The sequence below is a fragment of the Pelophylax lessonae genome (genome assembly GCF_965119305.1).
Source record: "Pelophylax lessonae genome assembly, chromosome: 2".
Classification (NCBI taxonomy): domain Eukaryota; kingdom Metazoa; phylum Chordata; class Amphibia; order Anura; family Ranidae; genus Pelophylax; species Pelophylax lessonae.
In genome coordinates this window covers 431,255,187-431,277,284 of record NC_138769.1, presented here as the reverse complement: position 1 = coordinate 431,277,284, position 22,098 = coordinate 431,255,187, and the positions used below count along the sequence as shown (strand labels likewise).

Here is a 22,098-nt window from a genome sequence, read left to right as displayed (position 1 = left end):
TTAACCAGTTCCCACTCAGGCCAATTCTGTCATTTGTCTCCTATTTGTAAAAATCTGTATTTTTTTGCTAAAAAATTACTCAGAGCCCCCAAACATTAAACATGTTTTTTTTAGCAGAGACTCTAGAAAAAAAATGGCAATATATTTATCCCATTTTTTTGTAAGATATAAAAGATGATGTTATGCTGAGCAAATAGATACCTAATATGTCACACTCTAAAATTGCGCACGCTTGTAAAATGGCGCAAACTATGATACTTAAAAATCTCCATAGGCGGTGCTTTAAACATTTTTACAGGTTACCAGTTTAAAGTTACAGAGGAGACCTAGCACTAGAATTATTGCTCTTGCAAATACCGTTTACATATGCGGGTGTGACCTATGTATGGGTTTACTTCTGTGTGCAAATTATTTATTTTATATTTATTTTTACACTTTTATATTGATGTTTACATCTGCCAGAGCTAAATGTGAGGTAATTACGTCGCTTCTGGCTTCCCAGGGTCATAGAGATGGCTGGGGATCATTTGGAGGGTGCCGGAAGGGGAGCATCGCCCCCTCCCACTGCCTGTAAAAGCAATCCAGCAGCTAAAATTTGCTAAGAGAGTGATGGCGAACTTTGGCACCCCAGATGTTTTGGAGCTACATTTCCCATGATGCTGATGCACTCTGCAGTGTTGTTAAGCATCATGGGAAATGTAGTTCTAAAACATCTGGGGTGCCAAAGTTCGCCAACTGCGCTAGGATGAATTTTACATTGCAGGGATAGCTGGCTAAAAAAAAGAAAGATATCTGGATGATGCCTGTAGCTGCAGGCATCATCCAGATATCTCCATTCAAAATTATGACGCCATATGATGTCATGCAGGTGGGAAATGGTTAAGGTTTGAAAAGCGTATGTCCGTTAATAAGACAGAGCAGTCAATTCTTTATGTAATGGAAGCAGTATGAATTTACATAAAAAAAGTACCTAGAAGCTCTGAGATAAGTCCCGCCATGCATGGGTAGGAAAATGTATGTCATATTATTTCTCCAACACACTGAAGTATTACACATTAGGAATTGTTAGTACATGTTCTAGGGAACAAAAAAAAATGTGGTAGGGAGGTGCAGAAAATCAACAATGTGAGTTGAGGAAAAATACCTGTAGGCTGGAAAATTTTATATACTGTATTTTCTGGCGTATAAGACTACTTTTGAACCTCAAAAAAATCACCCAAAAATGGGGGGTCGTCTTATACGCCGAGTATAATATCTCCAAGGTAACCTAAGTATAAGTATTACCGGTAGATGAAAATTAGGGGGGTCGTCTTATACGGCCAGTCGTCTTATACGCCGGAAAATACGGTATTCCCTTCTGAGTTTTGATGAGAATTTTTTAAGAGAAATTGTAAACTGACAGCCCTAGTAAGCAAAAAATCTTTAACATGAATAATTAAGAACACATACATATTAATAACGTAAACACAGAACAAACCCTGCAGTTAATGCAGTGGAATTTGTCAGTAAAGTGGGCTAAGTGTGATATATTTAGGGCCAGGTCCATCAATAGCAACCTTTTACTTTCTGCCTTCTAGTGTTCTCTTATATCCGTGAAAGAAATGAAGCTTCCCTGATAGTGAATGAACCAATAGCTTGGCCTCAGAAGACCTTGTCTTGGAGTTGAGATGAAATACTTGGTATAAGCAGAAAACTAATTACAGGTGTCTGGCTAGAAAATCCAAGTTATATCAAGGCCTAGGGCACTGCTGTTCTCATAACTCTGAGCATGAGTTTAATTTGTTTCTTTGTGATAATTCTGACATGAATCAAGAATTACAATTCATAAATATATACAATTCCACACACATTCATATAAAAAAGTTTACCCAAAGGACAACTGCATAGCAATTAATGTTAAAGGTTAGCCTCTGGACTATGTTTTATAATTAAATAAAGTTAAGTGGTCCAATGTACTCTGATTTCAAACATATACTCACAGAATATACCTATACATATGTGTACCAATGCAAAATTACATCAAAATCATATTGCCGGTGCATTATTATGCAGATACAGACCTCGATTGAAAAGCTGGCTTGTGGATCCTACACCTCCCACTTCCTAAACTGATTAGTTAAAAAAGATGTATGGGATTTTTTATTAACTTATTTTTTTTTTTTTTTAATCATACTTACCTAGTTGGATACAGCATCTGTCTTCCATCGGCTCTAACACTGAGGACCAAGCGATAAAGTACTGCTGATCTCTCGGTTTTCATAGCTCCCTGAGCAGAGAGCTGGTGACTGTCAGTCACCACTCTCTGCTCTGCTCCCCCCTGGAGCACTGGGCTGTGGAGGGGGTGGGAGCGGCCGGCTCAGGCTCTCAGTGGCTTTCTGAGAGGCTGAGCCGGGTGCCGGTCCAGGCATGTGGGCGGATCCTGCCCATATGGCCATGATCCTTCCTAAGCCTGGACCGGCACTGGGACATCAGCCGACAGCTGGCTTCAGCCCACTGTCTGCTGAAAACAGGTCACAGGAGTGCAGAACGAGCTGCACTCCTGTGATCCACAGGAGAAGTGCAGCCAAACAAGCTTCGGCTGTACTTCTCCTTCAACAAGGTCACCCATCACATTCAGGGACCATACAAATGGGCAACAGCCTGCTATTTGCAAAGTTTTTCAGGGCTCTTTGAGATTTCTAGAAAGTTACAAAAAATAGGAGGCACATCTGGGTACCTGCACTAATATTCAGTTACCATTTTACATTGATACACAAGTAAGAATTATGTATGATTGCATTTAAACTGGCCATAAAACAATCTCTGTGAAATTAATTGGAAAAAAAATAATGCAAGAAGTGTATGATCAGCAGGATGAAGTAAAGATGATAGAACACATTTTTTTGGGTGTCACGACATGACCCAAATACTAATTGCTCTTCCAGAAAAGTGGGTATGTTACCAATTGGTTACTTAGGCTTAGGGAAGACTTTGTAATAGCAAGAGAGTGTCACCGGCACACCAAGGATCTCCAGAACGAGTTCAAAGCTTTATTCAGCGATCACATCGTTACAGCAGAGAGCAACGTTTTGGAGCCACCCAGGACCCCGTCATCGGACATGTGTCAAAGGTTTTGTAATAGCACTCACATAAATACTTCTATCGGTTCATATACCTATAAAGAACCATTGATCAATCTGACATTCTGGGATTGGTTAACTAAAGGCAAATAGGCTATGCAAGCAACAATGCTCTTTTTTTTCCTTGCATGTGAATGGGTATTCTTTGCAAAGTGAAACTTTACCACAATCACTTAGCTCTGGGGGAAATGCCCTTATAAAGTGCAGCTTCCCTTGGAAAGCAAACAGTTTGTTTGCCTTTAGTAAATCAACCCCTGTATGCAGGGCTGGGATAAGGATTGGGCAGGAGGGGTGGCTGCCCTGGGTGCAATCGTTTACTGAAGGAATGGGGGTGCCTTCCTTCTGTTACAAGGCTGAAAGTCATAACAGCAGCAGTGATTTTGACAAACAAGTCACAGCTGGGAATAAGGGGCAGGCGTAGTTTGGCCTCTTTGCCCTGGGTGCTGGATGACCTTGTCCGGGCACTGCCTGTATGGAACTTTGCTGCACAGTTTATTGACGCAATTACGCTAAAGCAGACTTTCCAGTGACAGCTAACAGAAGAAATGTCAACCTGGTGTTTTTTGAAGCAAACACACTTTGCTCTTTCTTTGCAGCCTTCAACCAGAGACACTATACTGTAATGACGGTGATCAGCAACTTATAGCAGGACTGTGATAGTGTGGTGGGAAATCTGGTGCTAACAGACCCTCGCTGGAAGGTATGCTAACTGACAATGACGTCCCAAGTGACAGTAATACAGTGATCAGATATAATACTGTACACTGACACTGTACTAATGACACTGGCTGGAAAGGTGTTAACATATAGGGGCAATCAAGGGGTAAACTGTGTGCCTAACAAGTATATGTGCTGCTTTTACCTGCAGATCTGGCTGATTTTTCTCCCTGCTGTGCAGGGAGAAGAAACAGCCAGAGCGCTGGTCTGTTCAGAGTCTTGTGCATTTGTAAGCACAGGTCTCTGTTCTGTGTTCTGATCTGTTCATTGTCGGGACCTGCTGACAAAATTGCGCTGTAGCCAGTGACAGTGCAGGGTAAGAAGGGGGCACACGCTTGCTTGTCCTGAACCTGGAAGAAGATAGAAGAGATACAAGAGGATGTAAACCCAAAACCAAAAATGTAACCAAAATGCCGCTTACCAATTCTTAGATATGGTGGCTGGATTTGTTTTCTAATTATATAGTTTAATAATTAGTTAAGCTTTTTCCTTCTGTTTTCAATTGGTGATCTGGCCAGTAACACGCCTCCTGCATTAGAGTGTCCCCACTCTGGATGAAGGAGCACAGGGACACAGCATTATCAGTCTGGGGGGGGGGGGGTTAGCATTATCAGTCTGATTATTAGATGAACTAGGATATTTAGATTAAAATAATTGAAGCCAAACTCCAGCTCACACTGCAGTTACACAAGTAGTTACAGCAACCATTTTGTTTTCACTTTTGGGATAAAGGTTCTATATCAATTAAAATCTGATCATTGTAAGCACCCCTAACAGCAGTAAAGTCATGATCATTGGAGGAGAGCACACTGAGTTTGCAGCACAGCTAGATAACTGACCATGCTTTGTTCTCCTGCCTAGTGTGGTCAGTTTCAGGAAAGTAGAGGGACTGACAGGAACACCAAGGATTTCACACAAAGGAAGCAATACGAAGAGAACAGGATACTTTTTCCAAGAACATGGTACAGCAGAAACATATTTAGATTTCATACAAGAATACGGTACAGCAGACACATATCAAGATTTCATACAAGAATACGGTACAGCAGACACATATCAAAATTTCATACAAGAATACAGTACAGCAGACACATATCAAGATTTCATACAAGAATACGGTACAGCAATCGCCTATGAAGAATATGAACTGTTGGGTTTGCATACTCTTTAAAATCCTCAGGTTATGAAGGGATTAAAGCTGTGTAAACTGGGAGCTTTCAAGTGGCAAGGTTGTGCCCAGTGTTTATCAGTTTGTGAGCCATTATATAGGTATTCTTATTCTTATTTTTTATTATAAAAACAATATTTTTATTTACCTTTCTTACAGTTTTTCCATGCCACTTTTCTCATCTTTTCATAATGAACATTAAGCCAAGTAAGAAGAATTCTTTCTGCTGTGGAGTATATATTACTTGACAGAGGCTCTGAACTGATCTTTGGCATGCAGTCTATCACACTCTCATCATCTGTATTTGTCTGTTCAACACGTGAAAGAATCAACACCTATAGAAATGAAAAGAACAATATAAAAGAAAACCTCATTTACTGATGACATGCATATTTGTAGATTTACAGCCTATCAGTCAATAAAACCTTGTGTACACACAGTAAACGTATCCCCATTTTTCAGCGAAGATGGTTGTGATGTTTGTACAGTATACAATAAAATCTAGTTGCATCATAGAAATATATCTCCATGAGTCTTTATAGGGCCATTTATAAATAGAATAGAATATTGGATTGTCTAAAAAAATTATTTTATACGTTTATTTGATTAAGTAGTGCAAACAGTTGTGATATCATACAAAGTGCAAAAGCCCATCTGTTTTTTTGTTTTCTGGAGAGAAGAATGAGCAGTAAAAACAGGTGGGTGAGCTGTGTTTTTACCACCCCACAACTGCCCCTCTTAAAGTTATTGTAAAGTCTTGTTTTTTTTCCTATAAAAATAACAAACATGTTACACTTACCTGCTCTGTTGCAGTGGATTTGCACAGAACAGCCCAGATCCTCCTCTTCTCGGGTCCCTCTTCTGTGATCCTGGCCCCTCCCTCCTGTTCAGTGCCCCCCAGCAGGCAGCTTGCTATGGGGGCTCCCGAGCTGAGTCACAGCTCCCTGTGTCTATTCAGTCATGGAGCCCAGACCCAGCCCCGCGACTCTTTCTCCCCTTATTGGCTTCAGAAAATGTTGCTATATTCACTCCCTGCGCTGTGCAGTAAGTCTCAACGTGGTGTCAAACTCCTATCTTGACATACTGTATTACTGCATGTGGATAATGTGTTCCTCGCTGCCCTCAAAAGACTGGGGACATCCAATTTGACTGTAAGCATAGGAAACAAGAAAGGTGCATAGGCCTAGTGCATTATCCTCAAAACATGTTTTAATAAATGGTATAAAACGGAGGTGAATGTACACAAACCAATGCTTGCATCATAGCTTAGACATATCATCATCTGCTTAAGTCCATATACGTAAATTCACAATGCTCGTAGACACATCGGCTAAAGCATTTGGAGGTTAGCCTCTTCTTCAGAGCCTTGTCTAGATGACTATTGGTATAGCTGAGGGATTCTTATGGTCCGATTCCGTGCCTCTCAGCCTGATGCTGTCACTTTGTATACTCTCCTCTCATGTCTGAGTGTCGATGAGCATTTCATTGAGTGTTCTGCCCACAGAGCATAGAGGTGTTTCAGGATTGACATGGATTAGTCTGTTGCCAGCTGCATGGAAATACCCTGTCCTTTTCCTCCGCTCTTTTCATATAGGCATTGCACCTATTAGTTGGATGCCGGGACTTGCCTCTTGCTGCCTTACATCTGCTGCCGCTTAGCTGCTATCCGCTATCTGTATGCTTCTCTGTTTTCTCCCGCAATTTAAATATGACAGTTTATGGACCAGGAATACACATATCCATTCTAGATATGCTCACATTATGACTGGCTATATCCCATGGTATGATGATATGATATTTTCCCATGATGTGATGATCGCACAGTCTTGAGATCGGTTCACTGAGCTATTTATCCAGTCTGGTGAATATACAATTTCCTCTGTTTCCATAATTTTGAGAAAGCTCCTTGACCTCTACCCGGGGACTCCACATATTGATGCAGCAGTGTTAACATTGACTATTTGTTTATCATTTATTCAACATATTATGTTGGTCAAATTGACATATTGTTTTTTACCTGTTGCATCATTCTGTGTTTGACTCCCTTAAGATTTTTTATACACTTACCAATCCCTTATAGGAAATTGTTTTTCAGCTATTAGAGGGATGTTTGAGTAGAGTGTATGTGAGTATGGTGTCCGGCGCACCTTTTTTGGTTTTATATAGACAACGTTGTCTCTTTTTTATTGATTGGTGAGGGGGGGTGGTTTCTGTTTTTCATATTGCATATTGGATTGTGGTGCATAATAAAGATTTGCTATTTGTTTGGATTGCTGCCGTTCTTGCTATTTTTTGTTACTATACCATGAAGGCTCATTTATGCAGCTCTTCCTATCTGCTTGCTTTTTGTACTTGTGAGTTTACATATACAGTATAGACTTAAGCAGATGTTGTTATCTCTAAGCTACATGTTTTGAGGAAGATTTGCTAGACCTACACTCATTTTTGTTTACTATACTTACAGTCCAATCAAATGTCCACTGATTGGTTAGCTGACTTTGATTGACAGCAGCGGGAGCCAATGGCGCCACTGCTGTGTCTCAGTCAATCTGGAAGGAGACTCTTGGTTGGTTGGATACAATCGTGGAAATCGCTGGACAGAGAGGGACCTCAGGTAAGTGTGGGTGGGGAGGGGGGGGGCATAGAATGCATTAAGATTAAAAACCTTCTGACTTTACAACTCCTTTTAGCTGCGAAGGTAGCTGACAGGGTTGCACACATACCATGATGCTTTGCTCCACAGCCGTGAAAAAATGAACTCCCTTGTTGCATTCAGCAGGCAGTACCCACGCTAAATACAACCCATTCAACTGAATATTCAACCACCCTGCAACCGCATGCAATGTACATGGTTGTGGTGCAGTGGTGCCACATTTACATCATTAACCACTTCTGGACCGGAAGATTTTCCCCCTTAATGACCAGGCCATATTTTGCGATTCGGCACTGCATTATTTAATGGACAATCGCGCGGTCGTGCAACGTTGTACCTAAATAAAATTGATGTCCTTTTTTTCCCACAAATAGAGCTCTTTTGGTGGTATTTGATCACCTGTGCGATTTTTATTTTTTGCGCTATAAACAAATAAAGAGCGACAATTCTAAAAAAAAAAAAAAAACAATATTTTTCACATTCTGCTATATAACATTTAAAAAAAAAAATTAAAAATCAAAAAATGTAACATTTTAGGCCAATTTGTTTTCTGCTACATATCTTTGGTAAAAAAAATCGCAATAAGCGTATTTTGATTGGTTTGCGCAATAGTTATCGCGTCTACTAACTACGGGAAATATTTTTTCTGTTTTACTAGTAATGGGGGCGATCTTCGATTTTTAGCAGGACTGCGACATTGCGGCGGACAGATCGGACCCCTAACTGACATTTTTGACACTTTTGGGAGGACCCAGGGCTAAACATATGCACTGTTACTGTAATAATGACACTGGCAGGGAATGGGGTTAACATTGTGGGTGATCAAGGGGTTAAATGTGAGCCTAGGGGAGTGATTATAACTATGTGGGGGCGTGGTTTCAGAAATGATCATAGAGACCTGTGATCCTATATAGAAGGATCACAGGGGCTCTGTGATCATTCCAGGGAGGAGAACGATCAGCTGTGTTTACAACAGCTGGCCATCCTTCTTTCTGAGTGGGGAACAATCGCAGGTGTCAGGCGGCAATCGGAGCCACCTGACCCATGCATCAGCTTCCCCACTGCCGAATGAGGGCGGGAGCGAGCCAGTGGCGGCACGCGCTCGCCCCCTAGCTGCCTGTTCGCGTCCAACATACACCTACGTCGATTTGCATAGCAGAGCCACATTGCCACAGTACAAAGGCGGCGGACGGTCGGGAATTGGTTAAAATAGGCAATGAAGAGGCAACATGATGCCTCATTACCACCTGTCAAACACCTCTGAAAAGCGATAGTTTTAAATCTTTATAAATATATATTTATTTTTATAGGCTGGTATCAATCACTTTACATCTTGCTTTTGGTCTTATTCCACACCTTCCACAGTTGAGACCAGTGTTTCTCAACTTTTTATTAATCAAGGCACCCTTTAAAAATTATGGACAGTCTCGAGGCACCCCGTTCTAAAATGTAAAAGCTATTCTAATAGTTTTACATAATGCAGCAACGTCCACAAGTCCAAGTAGGACACCCAACGTTAGAGGTGATTTATTCTTCCAAATTCAAGAACACTTTTGCAAACTGGCTCTAACTAGTATTCCAATGTTTCTCTTTTTCCTCAGTTTTTCTCCATCACTCAGCTAACATGACCCCAAAGCTGAGGGAGAGGGGCAGAGAAGGGTCAAACAAGGATGCTGTGCAGGCGACTGACATCCTCCTTATCAACTGATGATGCCATTGGTTGTTAGGACACTGACAGCTAGAAGGTTGTAATAGTGCACAATGAAAACCTTTGACTCAGTGTAACTAAAAGGGCAGCCTTCATCCACACACCAACTTGTATACAATTTTTGGGCAATTTGCCAAGGCATCCCTTAAGAAACCTCAAGGCCCCCCGGGGTGCCAGGTCACCCTGGTTGAAAAAGTCTGGTCTAGACAATAGCCCTACTTGAAACTTTAACCAATTGGGCATTTGTATCAGCCTTTTTTTTTTTTTTTTGGTAAATTCAACTATACATATGAAATAACGTCTTATGATTATTTGCAGAAATTGGATAAGTTTTTATCAATACAGCCCAAAGAAAAATCTGGATTTTTTTAGATTTTTTTTACTGTCATATTTTAAAAATTTTCATTAATGTTACAACCAGACACAATATGGTGAGGTGGGCTACAAGGAACCAAAAAGCTGTATACCGTTTGTAATATGTGGTTCTATTTTATTGGGCTGTATCAGTACTATAATCCAGCAAGTGCATTGGACCATGGGGACATTAAGGAATCATTTGCATAGCTCCATCTACTTTCCTAAAATGAGGAATAAACCTCTTCAATCTATGATTGAAGGGAGACCTGCAAACACCTCTGCATTCATTTTCTAATAAGAACTAGCTTGTTATTACCCATCAGAAGTAAATGGTAATGATGGACAACCATAGGTTGTGTTCTCTTTGTTGGCTTTGTGCCCATTTAAAGCCTCAGTTAACCAGAGGAAGCTTTGTATTCATTCATAGAATACAAAGCTTCCCCTGAATGACTAAGTAGTGCTTAGCCTGACTCTATTTTGTCCTAAGAGTGGGACAGGAAGTCCCTGTCCCACTGCCTGAACACAATGCTAACACTACATAAAGTTAATACAGCACATCCAGCAAGCGTACCTGTTATTGCAGGGCCAACTTGGCCCAAAGCAACTATTTAACAAACTCTTTAAAAAGAACATTAAACATTAGGCTTCAAGAGATATCTCCTTACTTTCTGTCTATCTGATGGGTATCAGGGAAAACAGGAAGTAAGGGAAAACCCCTCAACTGTAACAAATAGCAATAAAAACACACTTTCTAGTTGAGTGAACACAGTTTAGAACTACTGCAAGAACTGTATAGCTAAGTGCGTCTCAATAAAGGAGTCACCTCTCATTTCCTGTCCAGAAGATGGGTGTCAAATAGAACAGAAATCTCCTTTATGGGGACACAGGCAGCATTTATTGAGAAAAAAAGTTCTTAACTGAACAGAGACAGCATTTAAGACCTGAGAGACAGTTTAATATATCCCTTATCAAGCATTCCAAAAGGTTTTGGCTGGAGTTGAGGTTTAATCCATCTTCAGCAGTTAAGCTAGCTATACACATTGCAGGCTAATTAAACAGACTTATTTAGATCTACTGTCTATTTAGTATAAAAGCCTACCTGTCAGGCTACAAACTGAGTAGAGATGGGGCTCTCACTATACAGCTTTGGTAGATCTAATGATTTAATAGTGATTACAGATTCAGATTGTATGGCCATCTTAACTGCTAAAATGCAGCAAATGAAAATTGTGTAGATTAGTTTGCTCATCACAAATAGAAATCTCTCCCACCTTATATATTTGGAGCAGTACATCTGTCCATGAGCGTTTACTCACAGACTGAAATGCACTGTGGCTAATAGGAAACAAAACATTATTAGCCGGATCTGCATTCTTTTTGCTTGAGGTCTGCAGCTTTTGAATCTGATCCTATAAAGACAAAAATGTACACATAAATGTAATTAAATGTTTAATTTAGGATAAAAAAAAACAATAAAAATAGACTACATACCAGTACGTCTGTGCATTCTACATTATGTCAGTTTCTGAAAACTTTAAGAAAATGACTTATCATTCTTCCCATGGGGCTAATGCAGCTTAGTGCCTGCTGAAGTGAGAAACATCACTGTGTTGGCTGTCATGGTGTGCATCTAATGCTTCAATAATCTAAACCAGTTATATAATGTTATTCTCTGAAGTGTAAACTGCCACAAGGTAAACATTATCAAACAGCTGAGTAATACAGTACTAGAGATTAAGAGAAACAAGGGTGAGAAAACCATTATCATGTTATATTAAAAAAAGATGCGTGAAAGGTGACTAGGGTTAATGTACTTGAGAAACCATTTATTGTGGCATTGCCAAGTCCAGGATTCTGCTAGCACAATATTGTGAGGCTGTCTGTTACCTACTTCCAGTAGTGTTGGCGAAAAAGGTCAGAATCTATGTCAGTTTAATACTGTTTATACTCAAAACTCAATTTTCTGGCCTAAAGACACAACAGGAAATGAAAGAAAATGTCTACAAAATAAGGACAGCCCATAAATTAATAATTTCACTTAACCTCTTAGTCAGGTGACAACTGTATGATTTTGGATTTCCCATCACTTTCTGTTTTAGTGGCAATGATCAAAGACAAATGGAGAGTAGAATCTCCATAATGGGGACACAAAGAGCAAAAAAAAAAAAAAAATGAGTGTGGTTCTATTTCCTGTTCCATCCAAAATTAAAAAAAAGACATTTTTGGTTTAATGATTCCTGTGGTTTTTTGTTATTAATACATTTTAAAAGAGAAGTATGGGCTCGTGAAAAAAATAAAATTTATACTCATCTAGATGGATGCAGCATTATTCCCGATACTGCATCTGTACCCTGCCGAGTGATCAAAGACCACTGATCGCTCAAGCCTTCAGTGAGCAGAGAGCAGTGACTGTCAGTGATCGGCTCTCTGCTCTGCCCCTCCAAAGCTCACTGGAGCACTGGACTGTGAAGGGGGTGGAAACGGCTGGCTCTGGCTCTGGCTCTCAGCGGCTTGGTGAGAGGCTGAGTCAGCTACCAATCCAGGAATGTGGATGGTTCCCAACTGTAAAGTCAGAATCTTTCCCAAACCTGGCCCGGCTGAGTGATGTTATGCCGATAGCAGACTTTAACCTGCTGTTAGCTGAAAATGCACTGCACTCCTGTGATCTCCAGGAAAAGTATAGACAAAATAGCTTTAGCTTTATTTCTCCTTTAATAAATCCAGTGTTTGATGTGCCCGTCATACAACCTGCTGCTCTTAGAAGTGAAAGATGTACACCAATCAGCACAATATATGTATGACAACTACTTTTTCTTTGGACCACAAAGGAAGTATGTGCAAATGTGCATTGCTGTTGTATATATTTTCTTTATTTACTATTGTCAGGACAGTATTTTTTTATGAGTTGAGTAAATATGAAACTTTATCACTGGATGCATGCCTTGAATGTACAGTTTATTTCCACTTTAACCCTTTTAGGCCTAAGGGTGAAACAAATCTTAATGCCTAAGCCCAATTTTGCAATTTTTGACATGTGTTAGTAAAACCATACATATCATCGCAACTATGTAGTATGTTTACTATGCTTCAGTTTGTGAATGAACAGAAAGCCACTCAGCACAGAGCACTTCCTATTAGTTCACTGTCCAGTTCAGCTAAGGCTGCAGAGAAAAATACTGGGGAAGTTCTGTCCTCAGTCCCTTTCTCCGTCTCACAAATGAGACATCAGAGGTCTGTTTAGACCTGTTAATATTTCGCTAAACCTCCCAGCTGGGCTCCTAAATACATGTAAATAAAAGTAAAATAGTGTAAAGAATAATTTAAAAAAAATGAAATTGTAAAAAATAATAAAAATAAAAACCACTGACACCAATCTCTGGTCTAATGACACCATCCACTGTTCTGCTGATATATACGCATGTGTGTTTGTGCTGTGGGGTGCACACCCTACTGCAATAGGCTGCGCACACCAATGGCCAGTGCCATGACAGCTGTACCAGGTTTCCTGTTTTAGTGTGGCTTCTTTCTCTGGCAGCATCCTATAGAGCCACCCTTGTATGCAGTAACTAGAGGTGTGTCTCCCTACACTATGTGCAATAGGAACACAAAGCCCCATAGCCTAGGATGGCAATAAACCCCCCTGCTCCTCCCTCACATTCTTTTCCTTCTCCAAGCTAACAGATTGGCTTGGGATTACACTGTCCACTGTTAACTCTTCCCTGTGGAGACCGTCAGGGAAGTGAGAGAGCAGGAGTCCACACCAATGAAAGTTCTAAACTGCAAGTGCTGGGGTAAGAATTTTAATAAATTGTTCACCAGGGAATGTTTATTCTATTTTGCTCAGTGTGTTAAACTTATAAAATGTTGAAGGTTTAATAACAATAACTAACACCTTATGGTTGAGGTTAGTCCCAAGTTTCCTTACTAAAATATAACTAAAGGCAAAACTTTTTTTAATTTTAGATAGCGTAGAGAGAGAGATTAGAACCCGTCAGGTTTTCATTGCTGTCTGTGCTACCATTAGGGAGAAAATATATGAATCATAGTTATTAAGAAGGTATATGTATTTAGTGGCCGCCCCCTCCTAAGCCCATCTCAGTGTTTTGGCATTGTTTTCCTGCTCCCATGTTGCCTAGAGATGCAGGACGCCACATGTGGGAACTTCCTGGTGGGAGGAGTGGAGGGCGGCGGCTACCGCATTAAAGTCCCTGAGCGATCGTACGTCTCCACCTCTGAAGACGTCATTACGATCTGACGAAACGCGCGTCAGGTGGAACGCACGCCGCCTACCCGGAAGTCAGCTGGAACGCAGCTCGGTAGCTACCGCTCTCCACACTACAGACTTCATGCTAGCGGGCGCGGTTTATATTTTAATTCACTTTGCGTGTATATTTTACCTTTAAACTCCAATAAAACGCTTTTTAAATGGTACTACATCATCTGGAGCAATTTTATTTTTCCCTAACCGGACCTGGAGGATATCGTTTGCCCAGGAAGGGACCTCGGTCAGTGGGGGACAAGCCCAGCAGGTACCGGATCTGAGGCCAGGAGGGCCATCAAGCACTACTGGTCTTTTTACCGTAAGGTAACTTAGACCCACTATTTCTGGTAAGCTCACATCTTATTTATCTTAAAAGTCACCTCACTCAATTGGTTATCGGACCATTGGAGGATCCAGCACTGAGCACTTGCACCTTGTTTTGCACTGAAGTGCAATCTACTTTCACCAAGTCACATATGAACTTTTACTGGAAGTCACATATGAACTTTTACTGAACTAATTTTTGGCACTATTATGCACCTTTATGACACTTATTTGATTGAATACTGTATGTTATTTATTGGGTATACTATTTATGAATTTATTAATTTTTAATGTAATTTTTAGTGGTTTTTTAGTGACATTTTAGCCTATATGAATATTCACTGTTTATTTATTATCACCATTTCCTACTAGCAAGCGATATTGAATCCCAAATTCCCCTTGGGATTTATTTATTCATTCAATCCACACATACTATAGCTGCTGCTCCCCCTTAGAATTTAACCCCATCCCACCCTTTAGCTGCTCCTAGGCGCGAAGAATACACTCCACTGAGTGTATATACTATTTATTAGGGAGAAAACCCCTCTTTATTTGTCATGCTTACCATTATCATTGAAAGTAAAAAAAAATCTCACATTTTGAATTGTCTCCAGAAAGATAATAGAGGGGAAATCTTCCAATGGGGACACTAGTTCTGGTGACCTGGGGGACCCCAAGGAAGTCTAATAATTTGCCGGGATTTCTGCTAATTTCCTGTTTTGACTATGGGACTGGAAGTAAAGGTAAATCTCGCCAATGGGACATAGATGGCAAAAACACCCTCCCTTACTTTATTCAAAATTAAAAATCCAAAAAAAGTTTTGTCTATAGTTCTACTTTAATTATCCCACAAACAAGTTCTACTTTAATGTTACTTTACTTTAATGTTCGAGTTGTTTGTAAGTCTTTATGAAACTGGCACTTAGTCAATAGCTTTCAATATTTTATAGACTGTTTCATAAAGTAGGATGTTAAATATAGTTTCAACGTTTTACTGTAAAACATTTTTAATAAAAATGTATATAATTCATTTGCCTTCTATATTGTGAAATATTGCATTTCTGTTATAAATTATAGAATAGCATCAAACACTTTTACACTGGATACTATAAATATAAAATAGGAACAGCAGTGGCCATTAGCTGTTAGGCAAAAAACTGCTATTTCTGATGCATTTAACCATATGAATGCATCACATTTTATATTTAACAGGAATAGCAACCTAAAAAAGTATACCACATTTTTTCATATTTACAGATAACTAACTTACTACTAGATATTAATATATGTAACTTGAATATGGCTATATCTCCTCTGATATGAGCACATTTGTAATCCTTAGTAAGAATAAAATTAGTATACTGTGGGAAATATAATAAGACATACAGAATTTATTGCAATATGGTGTACAATCCTAAATACAGAAATAAAAAACAGTGCCACTATATGCATTGCCTACTTCTCTGTCAATGTTTTTTGTGATACTCTTGTCTCAGAAAAATACTACAGTCTGATCCACTGAAATTAAGTGTAATAGCCACATTTTATCACAAAGTACATTTCACTTCCAAGGAACAAACCCTTAAGTTCTTGTGTCTCTACCTTCAATAATTCAGAGCTAAACAGCTGACAAAGAGAACAAGAAATCAAGCACTCTTTCCATAAGCACAAGCAATTTTCATGTTTGCCGCTGACAAAAAGCAGTTATCAGCAAGCTGTCTTTGTAAGAGCATTTTTAGAAATCTGAAATTACTTGATAATTTAGAGGCATACATTAATGACCATCTACTACATCTATTAATTTCATGTTCATAGCGTGGTGGTCAATTTTAAGTGTCATTTGCTAGTACCAACAAAACAGTTTTTATAGGGTTTAGCTCATATGCTATAGTTATTGTCACATTTTCTCATTTTTGGAAAAGTTCACGCAGAGGCTTTCAAAATAGCGTAGGATATCATAAGTCCAGTCTGTCTCTATTTTGGAATTGATTTTTTGAACAATTTTAAATTATAAGCCTTACAATGAAGCCCTCTTTGTACAGTACAGCCAGTATTCCTCTATTGTACAGTGTATAATGCACAAATGATCCAAATTGGGAGGCTGATACATTTTAATGATTTGGAGTGCATATGTAAGACGCACTGAGATCTAAACTGAGCTGAATTGCTTTGATAAAGCTGCTGCAATAAAACAAAGAACACACAAAGGAAAGAGGAGGTGCTAATGGGAATTCAGTGGAGCTGGTGCTAATATTGGTTGTGAAATCTACAAAATATTGGATGTGAAATCTGCAAATGCTTTTAAACTTTTGAAAACCCAATCATTCCAGAAGGAGGCAACATACAAGCCCCACGGAAGGGAGATTTTGTTTATCCCCAAAACACATTGGATTTTTTTGTTGATCTTACAATAATTAATTATTCTGGACTATATCTTCATTGGCGTGTGGCCCTTACTGATATCCACTGAATTAATTATGATTAGGCAGGCTGGAATATTTTGTCAGATTTTCTATGCATCTCTTCTGATAAATCAGAGTTTATTAGAGAAAATATGGCTTAGCCCGAAAAGACCCTCTAACATTACAAAACTGAGGATGATGTTTGAATGGAAGATTTAGGACGCAGATCAACATATGATCAGTTTCACTTAACGTATCATTAAAATCTCTGTTTTTTTTTTTTCTTTTTTGTTTGGATAGAGAACTGGCTCCAGGGGAGAGTCCAGAGGGTGATAATTAATGGGGAGTACTCGGATTGGGCGGGTGTGGGGTCCCCCAGGGTTCTGTCCTGGGACCAATCTTGTTTAATTTATTCATAAATGATCTAGAGGAGGGGATATCTAGTACAATCTCAGTATTTGCGGATGATACTAAACTAAGCTTGCCAATATCTTCTATGCAGGATGTGGAAACCTTACAAGCGGACCTGAACAAAATAATGGGGTGGGAAACTACATGGCAGATGAGGTTTAATGTTGAAAAATGTAAAGTAATGCACTTGGGGGCCAGAAACCAGAAAGCAAGCTACTCACTAGGGGGGGGGGACCTCTGGGTGAGTCTAGGATGGAAAAAGACTTGGGGGTACTGGTAGACAACAAGCTTGGCAGTGGCATGCAATGCCAAGCCGCTGCAAGCAAAGCCAACAGAATACTGGGATGTATAAAAAAGGGGATTCACTCCAGAAATAAAGAGATTATTCTCCCACTCTACAAGACTCTGGTCCGGCCACATCTGGAGTATGCTGTCCAGTTCTGGGCACCGGTCCTCAGGAAGGATGTGCTGGAATTGGAAATTGGAAAGAGTCCAGAGAAGGGCAACAAAAATAATTAGGGGAATGAAGGACATCAGCTATGAGGAATGACTACAAGCACTGAACCTATTCTCTCTGGAGTAGAGACGCTTGAGAGGGGATATGATATCAATGTACAAATACTGTACTGGCGACCCTAGCATAAGGAACAAACTATTCAGAGAAAGGAGATACAATAAGACATGTGGCCACTCACTAAAACTAGAGGAAAGGTGGTTTATCCTTAAAATGCGTAAGAGTTCTTCACTGTAAGAGCGGTAAGGATGTGGAATTCTCTTCCACAAGCATCAGCAGGGAGCATTGATAGTTTCAAAAAACTATTAGATGGGCACCTTAGAGACCACAACATACAGGGGTATACAATGTACGGTTAAAAGCAAACACACACACACATCATAGGTTGAACTGGATGGACTGATGTCTTTTTTCAACCTCACTAACTATGTAACTATGTAACTATGTTTCAAAATAACAAAAATGTTACACTTACCTGCTCTGTGCAGTGGTTTTGCACAGAGCAACCCAGATCCTACTCTTTTTGGGTCCCTTGCAGGTGCTCCTGGTCCCAGACAGCTGAGCCTCTTGTGCAACATCACTGAATCGAGATGGCCTCAGGTAAGTATTAGGGGCCTGAGGGGGACTGCTGCACACAGAACGTTTTTTTTTTTTTTTTTTTATCTTAATGCATATCAAATCATTTTATGCTTTTTTTTTTTTAAATAAATACATTTAGGATATATTTTGAAGAAAAGTACCTGTGGATCCTGCCAGTGACTTATTCTTGCTGTTAGTGGTGACAAAAATCTGCAGTGTTACCACTTAATTTGTGCATGCTCCAAAATCCATGTCTACAGCTTACTCTGCCCTTTGCTCCATTCAGACTAGAACAGTCTATGCGTGGGGTGGGAGCAACCTCCTCAGCTATGAATGACTATGATAGGAAGAGCTGCTGTAAATTAAACACTCTTATCCACCCCATTAGGTGGTGCTGCAGGTGGCATAGGCAGCTGGGAGCCCAACGGGGTGGGTAAGAGTGATTGACAGCAGCTCCTCCTATAATTGCCTTTTCCTGCAGAGCAGGCTGGTCCCGCCCACCGCCGGGGCTGTTTGGCTCCAAATAGATTGAAGCATTCATGTGACCTGCAACTAAAGTAAGGAACAAAAGGTATTGCGGAAGCTTTTTTTTTTTTATTTAATACTTTGCTCTATGATTTCATTTAGGAGTTAATTCCCAATCTTTATTTTTTAAAATGTTGGTTTTGTTTTGAGTCAATTTACGGCTGAAGCTGTTTTGCAGGGGTTTTAAAAGGAAAAGTACTCCAAAATTGATTATCAAAATTCAGACACAAAGTCAGATTTCTGCATAGTCAACATAGGCTGTGTCATGGGGGGGTAGGGATGCCACTGGTGGCACTCATCTACTGACACATAACGCTGCTATTAGTAGCACATTCTTGTTTATAGTGAAAAGCTACCTTTCTGTTGAAGAATTTTGGCCAAAATGTATTAAGAGATTTGATTTTTTTAAATTTTTTATTAGATATGTTCTTAGCAGAGCGTAAAGAATATTGTTTTTTTCTTTTTTTCCCCAAAATTCTCTGTCTTTTTTCGTTTATATAATAAAAAATAAAAACCTAGAGGTGATTAAATACCAGCTAAAGAGTGAAAAAAATATATAAACTTTGTTTTAGTACAGCATTGCATAACTGTGCAATTATCAGTTAAAGCAGAGGTAAGCAATCTTTTTCCACTTAAGGGCCTGATTCAATAGTAGTATGTGACTGCATGGAGGGCCACATTCACCTGCTAATAAATGAAGATAATAATAAACCTAACATAGTATTATACCAGTACAGGTTTACCTCACTTTAAAGGTGCTTCACTAATACAAAGACAGTTCACCCTGAGGGAGCATGTAACTGGGGATTTGGATTTTATTGCCCCCTCGCCCATCATGGTACCCAAGGGTGGCTGACACCAGCCCTGCCAGCCAGCATGGTCTGAAGATTGGGTTCCTGTCCCTAGGGAAAATGGGTGAGGAGGGGTCCCTGTCCCCAGGGGAGATTTTCCACTTAAGGGCCGGATTCAATGTATGCAAATTCATGTAGGGCCGCATTTACCTGCTAATAAATGAAGATAATAAAAATCCTAAAATAGTAATAATAACAGTTCAGGTTTACCTCACTTTAAAGTTCTTCACTAATACAGTGACAGTTCACTAAGAGGGAGCATTTTGCTGGGAATTTGGGTTTTACTGCCCCTTCCCCCATCCTGGCACCCAAGGGTGGCTGACGCCAACCCTGCCAGCCAGAATGGTCTGGAGATTGGTTCCTGTCCCTAGGGAAAATAGAGTTCCTGCCCTCAGGGAGATGGGGGTCCCCCGTCCCTAGGGGAGATTGGGTCCCCATCCTTAGCAGAGATGGGGGCCCTGTCCCCAGGCCAGAAGTGGTTCCTGTCCCCAGGTAAGAGGGGGGCCCTGTCCCCAAGCCAGAAGTGGTTCCTGTCCCCAGGTAAGAGGGGGTCCCTGTCCCCAAGTGATAAGGAGTCCCTGTCCCCAGGTGAGAATGGGTCCCTGTCCCCAGGGGTGATGGGTCCCTGTCCCCAGGGGAGAAGGGGTCCCTGCCCCCAGGAAAGAAGGGGTCCCTGTCTCCAGGTAAGAAGGGGTCCCTGTCCCCAGGGGTGATGGGGTTCCTAATAGGGTCCCCCTTATTGCAGTGTCCTCTGTACCCCCATAGCAGTGTCCTCTGTCCCTCTTCACATCACTCCCATAGTGTCCTCTGCCCCCTCCCTCCATAGCAGTGTCCTGTGACCCCCAAAGCAGTGTCCTCTGTCTCCTGCACCCCCCCCCCCACTGTAGTGTCCTCTGCCCCCTGCACCCTGGTTTCAAAGGGCTGGTTGGGGGCAGACCTGCTGAAGTTAACTTTTCACATTAACAGGCTGATGATTGGTTGCTAGGATCGCTCGGCAACCAATCACCTGCTGTTTAATGTGAAAAGTTAACTCCAGCAGCTACCGCATCCATCCAGCTCTGTGATACCGGTCGCTGTCTAATGATGAGGAGAGCGTCGAAAATGTCTGCGGGCCGGGTTCACGTAAATTCATCACATGCACTGACTGGCGGGACATTTAGCGGTAGCGGGGCCGGGTTTGGCCCGCAGGCCTTAAGTTGTCGACCCCTGAGTTAAAGTAATGCAGTGCCACATAGCAAAAAATGGCCTGGTCATGAAGAGAGTAAAATCCTTTGGTGCTGAAGTGGTTATATTTGCATACAGTTTAGTTTTAAAATGCAGCTCCAGGAAAAATGTTTTACTTTATTTTTAATTGCATGGGGTAACTTTCCCTTACTTTCTGTTAACACAGGAAGTTTTGGAACTCTTTCTAATGGGGACAAAGACAAAAACACAAATTTAGTAGAGTTGGGAATGTTTTATACTGACTCTAACTCTAACTTCTAACTCTCCTCCACTATCTTAAACTCTCCTCTCCTATCTAAAACTAAAAAGTACATTTTTGGCTGAAGTTAGGCTTTTAAATGAGTGATTCAATGGTCATAGTACCTACAGATTCAGGCTTCAGCCATGAAATGGTCTATTTCGGAGGGAAATTTCAGTCGTTTAACAGTCTGAGCTAACTGAAATCCTATTATGTAAATCGAGTGAGTCTCTGGAACAGTAGTTTCTAACAGTATTTAATAGTTTATTCCCCTAAACAGTTTCTAATACCCAGTAAGATCTAGTGGGAATTGGCTTTTAGGAGTGAATGGATCATAATCAGTAACATTATAGTATATTCTTATTATATATGTCTTCAATGTATTTATTTCAGGGAGAATTTACATTTTAAGTTGTAACTCAAAATCATTATTTACTGTATTTTGTTGTAGGCCTCAAGTGTGAACTCATCCTAGTAAATCATATATTTCTAAATATAAGAAATTTGTATGGATGTTATAATATATAGCAATATTAGCAACATGTATGGTGAGCTGTACCTGTACTTGGATCCATCGCTCATAGTCCAGGGGTTCAAACAGGTATTCTGGTTTAATGTGAGGAAGAGATGCCCCTTGGTTTCTATATAACGTGCAAGAAAGTATGTTAAAAATGTACAAACTGCAGTCATTTAAAAGAAAAATTGTTCATATAAAAATATCTTTGCACATAACTGAAATTTACTGTTTGCCGACAAGTCTTGCCCTGATGAAAATAATCACTGTAGTTTTCCTAAGCGATATGTCAGCACCTGTAATGTCTGCATGCTCTCCCCATGCCCCCTTTATAAACATGTTCATTTATTTGAACAGATTGTTCCTACATATATGAAAACCAGTAATTTTCAAAATGCCATACCCATGCAACATGTACATATGAAAGAAATACAGCTTGCATTTTTTCATTAGTTTGATGAAGTTATAAACTTATTGTATACAGTATTACAAATATTTTACCATCAGGAGCCTTTTCCTACACCTGTTTGATG

General features: G+C 40.2%; 1 protein-coding gene across 1 annotated transcript in view; it reads right to left on the bottom strand.

Annotated features, from left to right (window-relative positions):
* Positions 1 to 22,098, bottom strand: part of CFAP47 (cilia and flagella associated protein 47) — a 702,231-nt gene that overhangs the window by 449,410 nt on the left and 230,723 nt on the right. The window contains exons 31-33 of the mRNA XM_082245539.1: positions 21,611 to 21,692; positions 10,994 to 11,131; positions 5,153 to 5,339 (exon numbers count right to left, since the gene is read on the bottom strand). Coding sequence (XP_082101665.1) covers positions 5,153 to 5,339; positions 10,994 to 11,131; positions 21,611 to 21,692 — 407 coding nt within the window. The remainder of the gene's footprint in view (positions 1 to 5,152; positions 5,340 to 10,993; positions 11,132 to 21,610; positions 21,693 to 22,098) is intronic.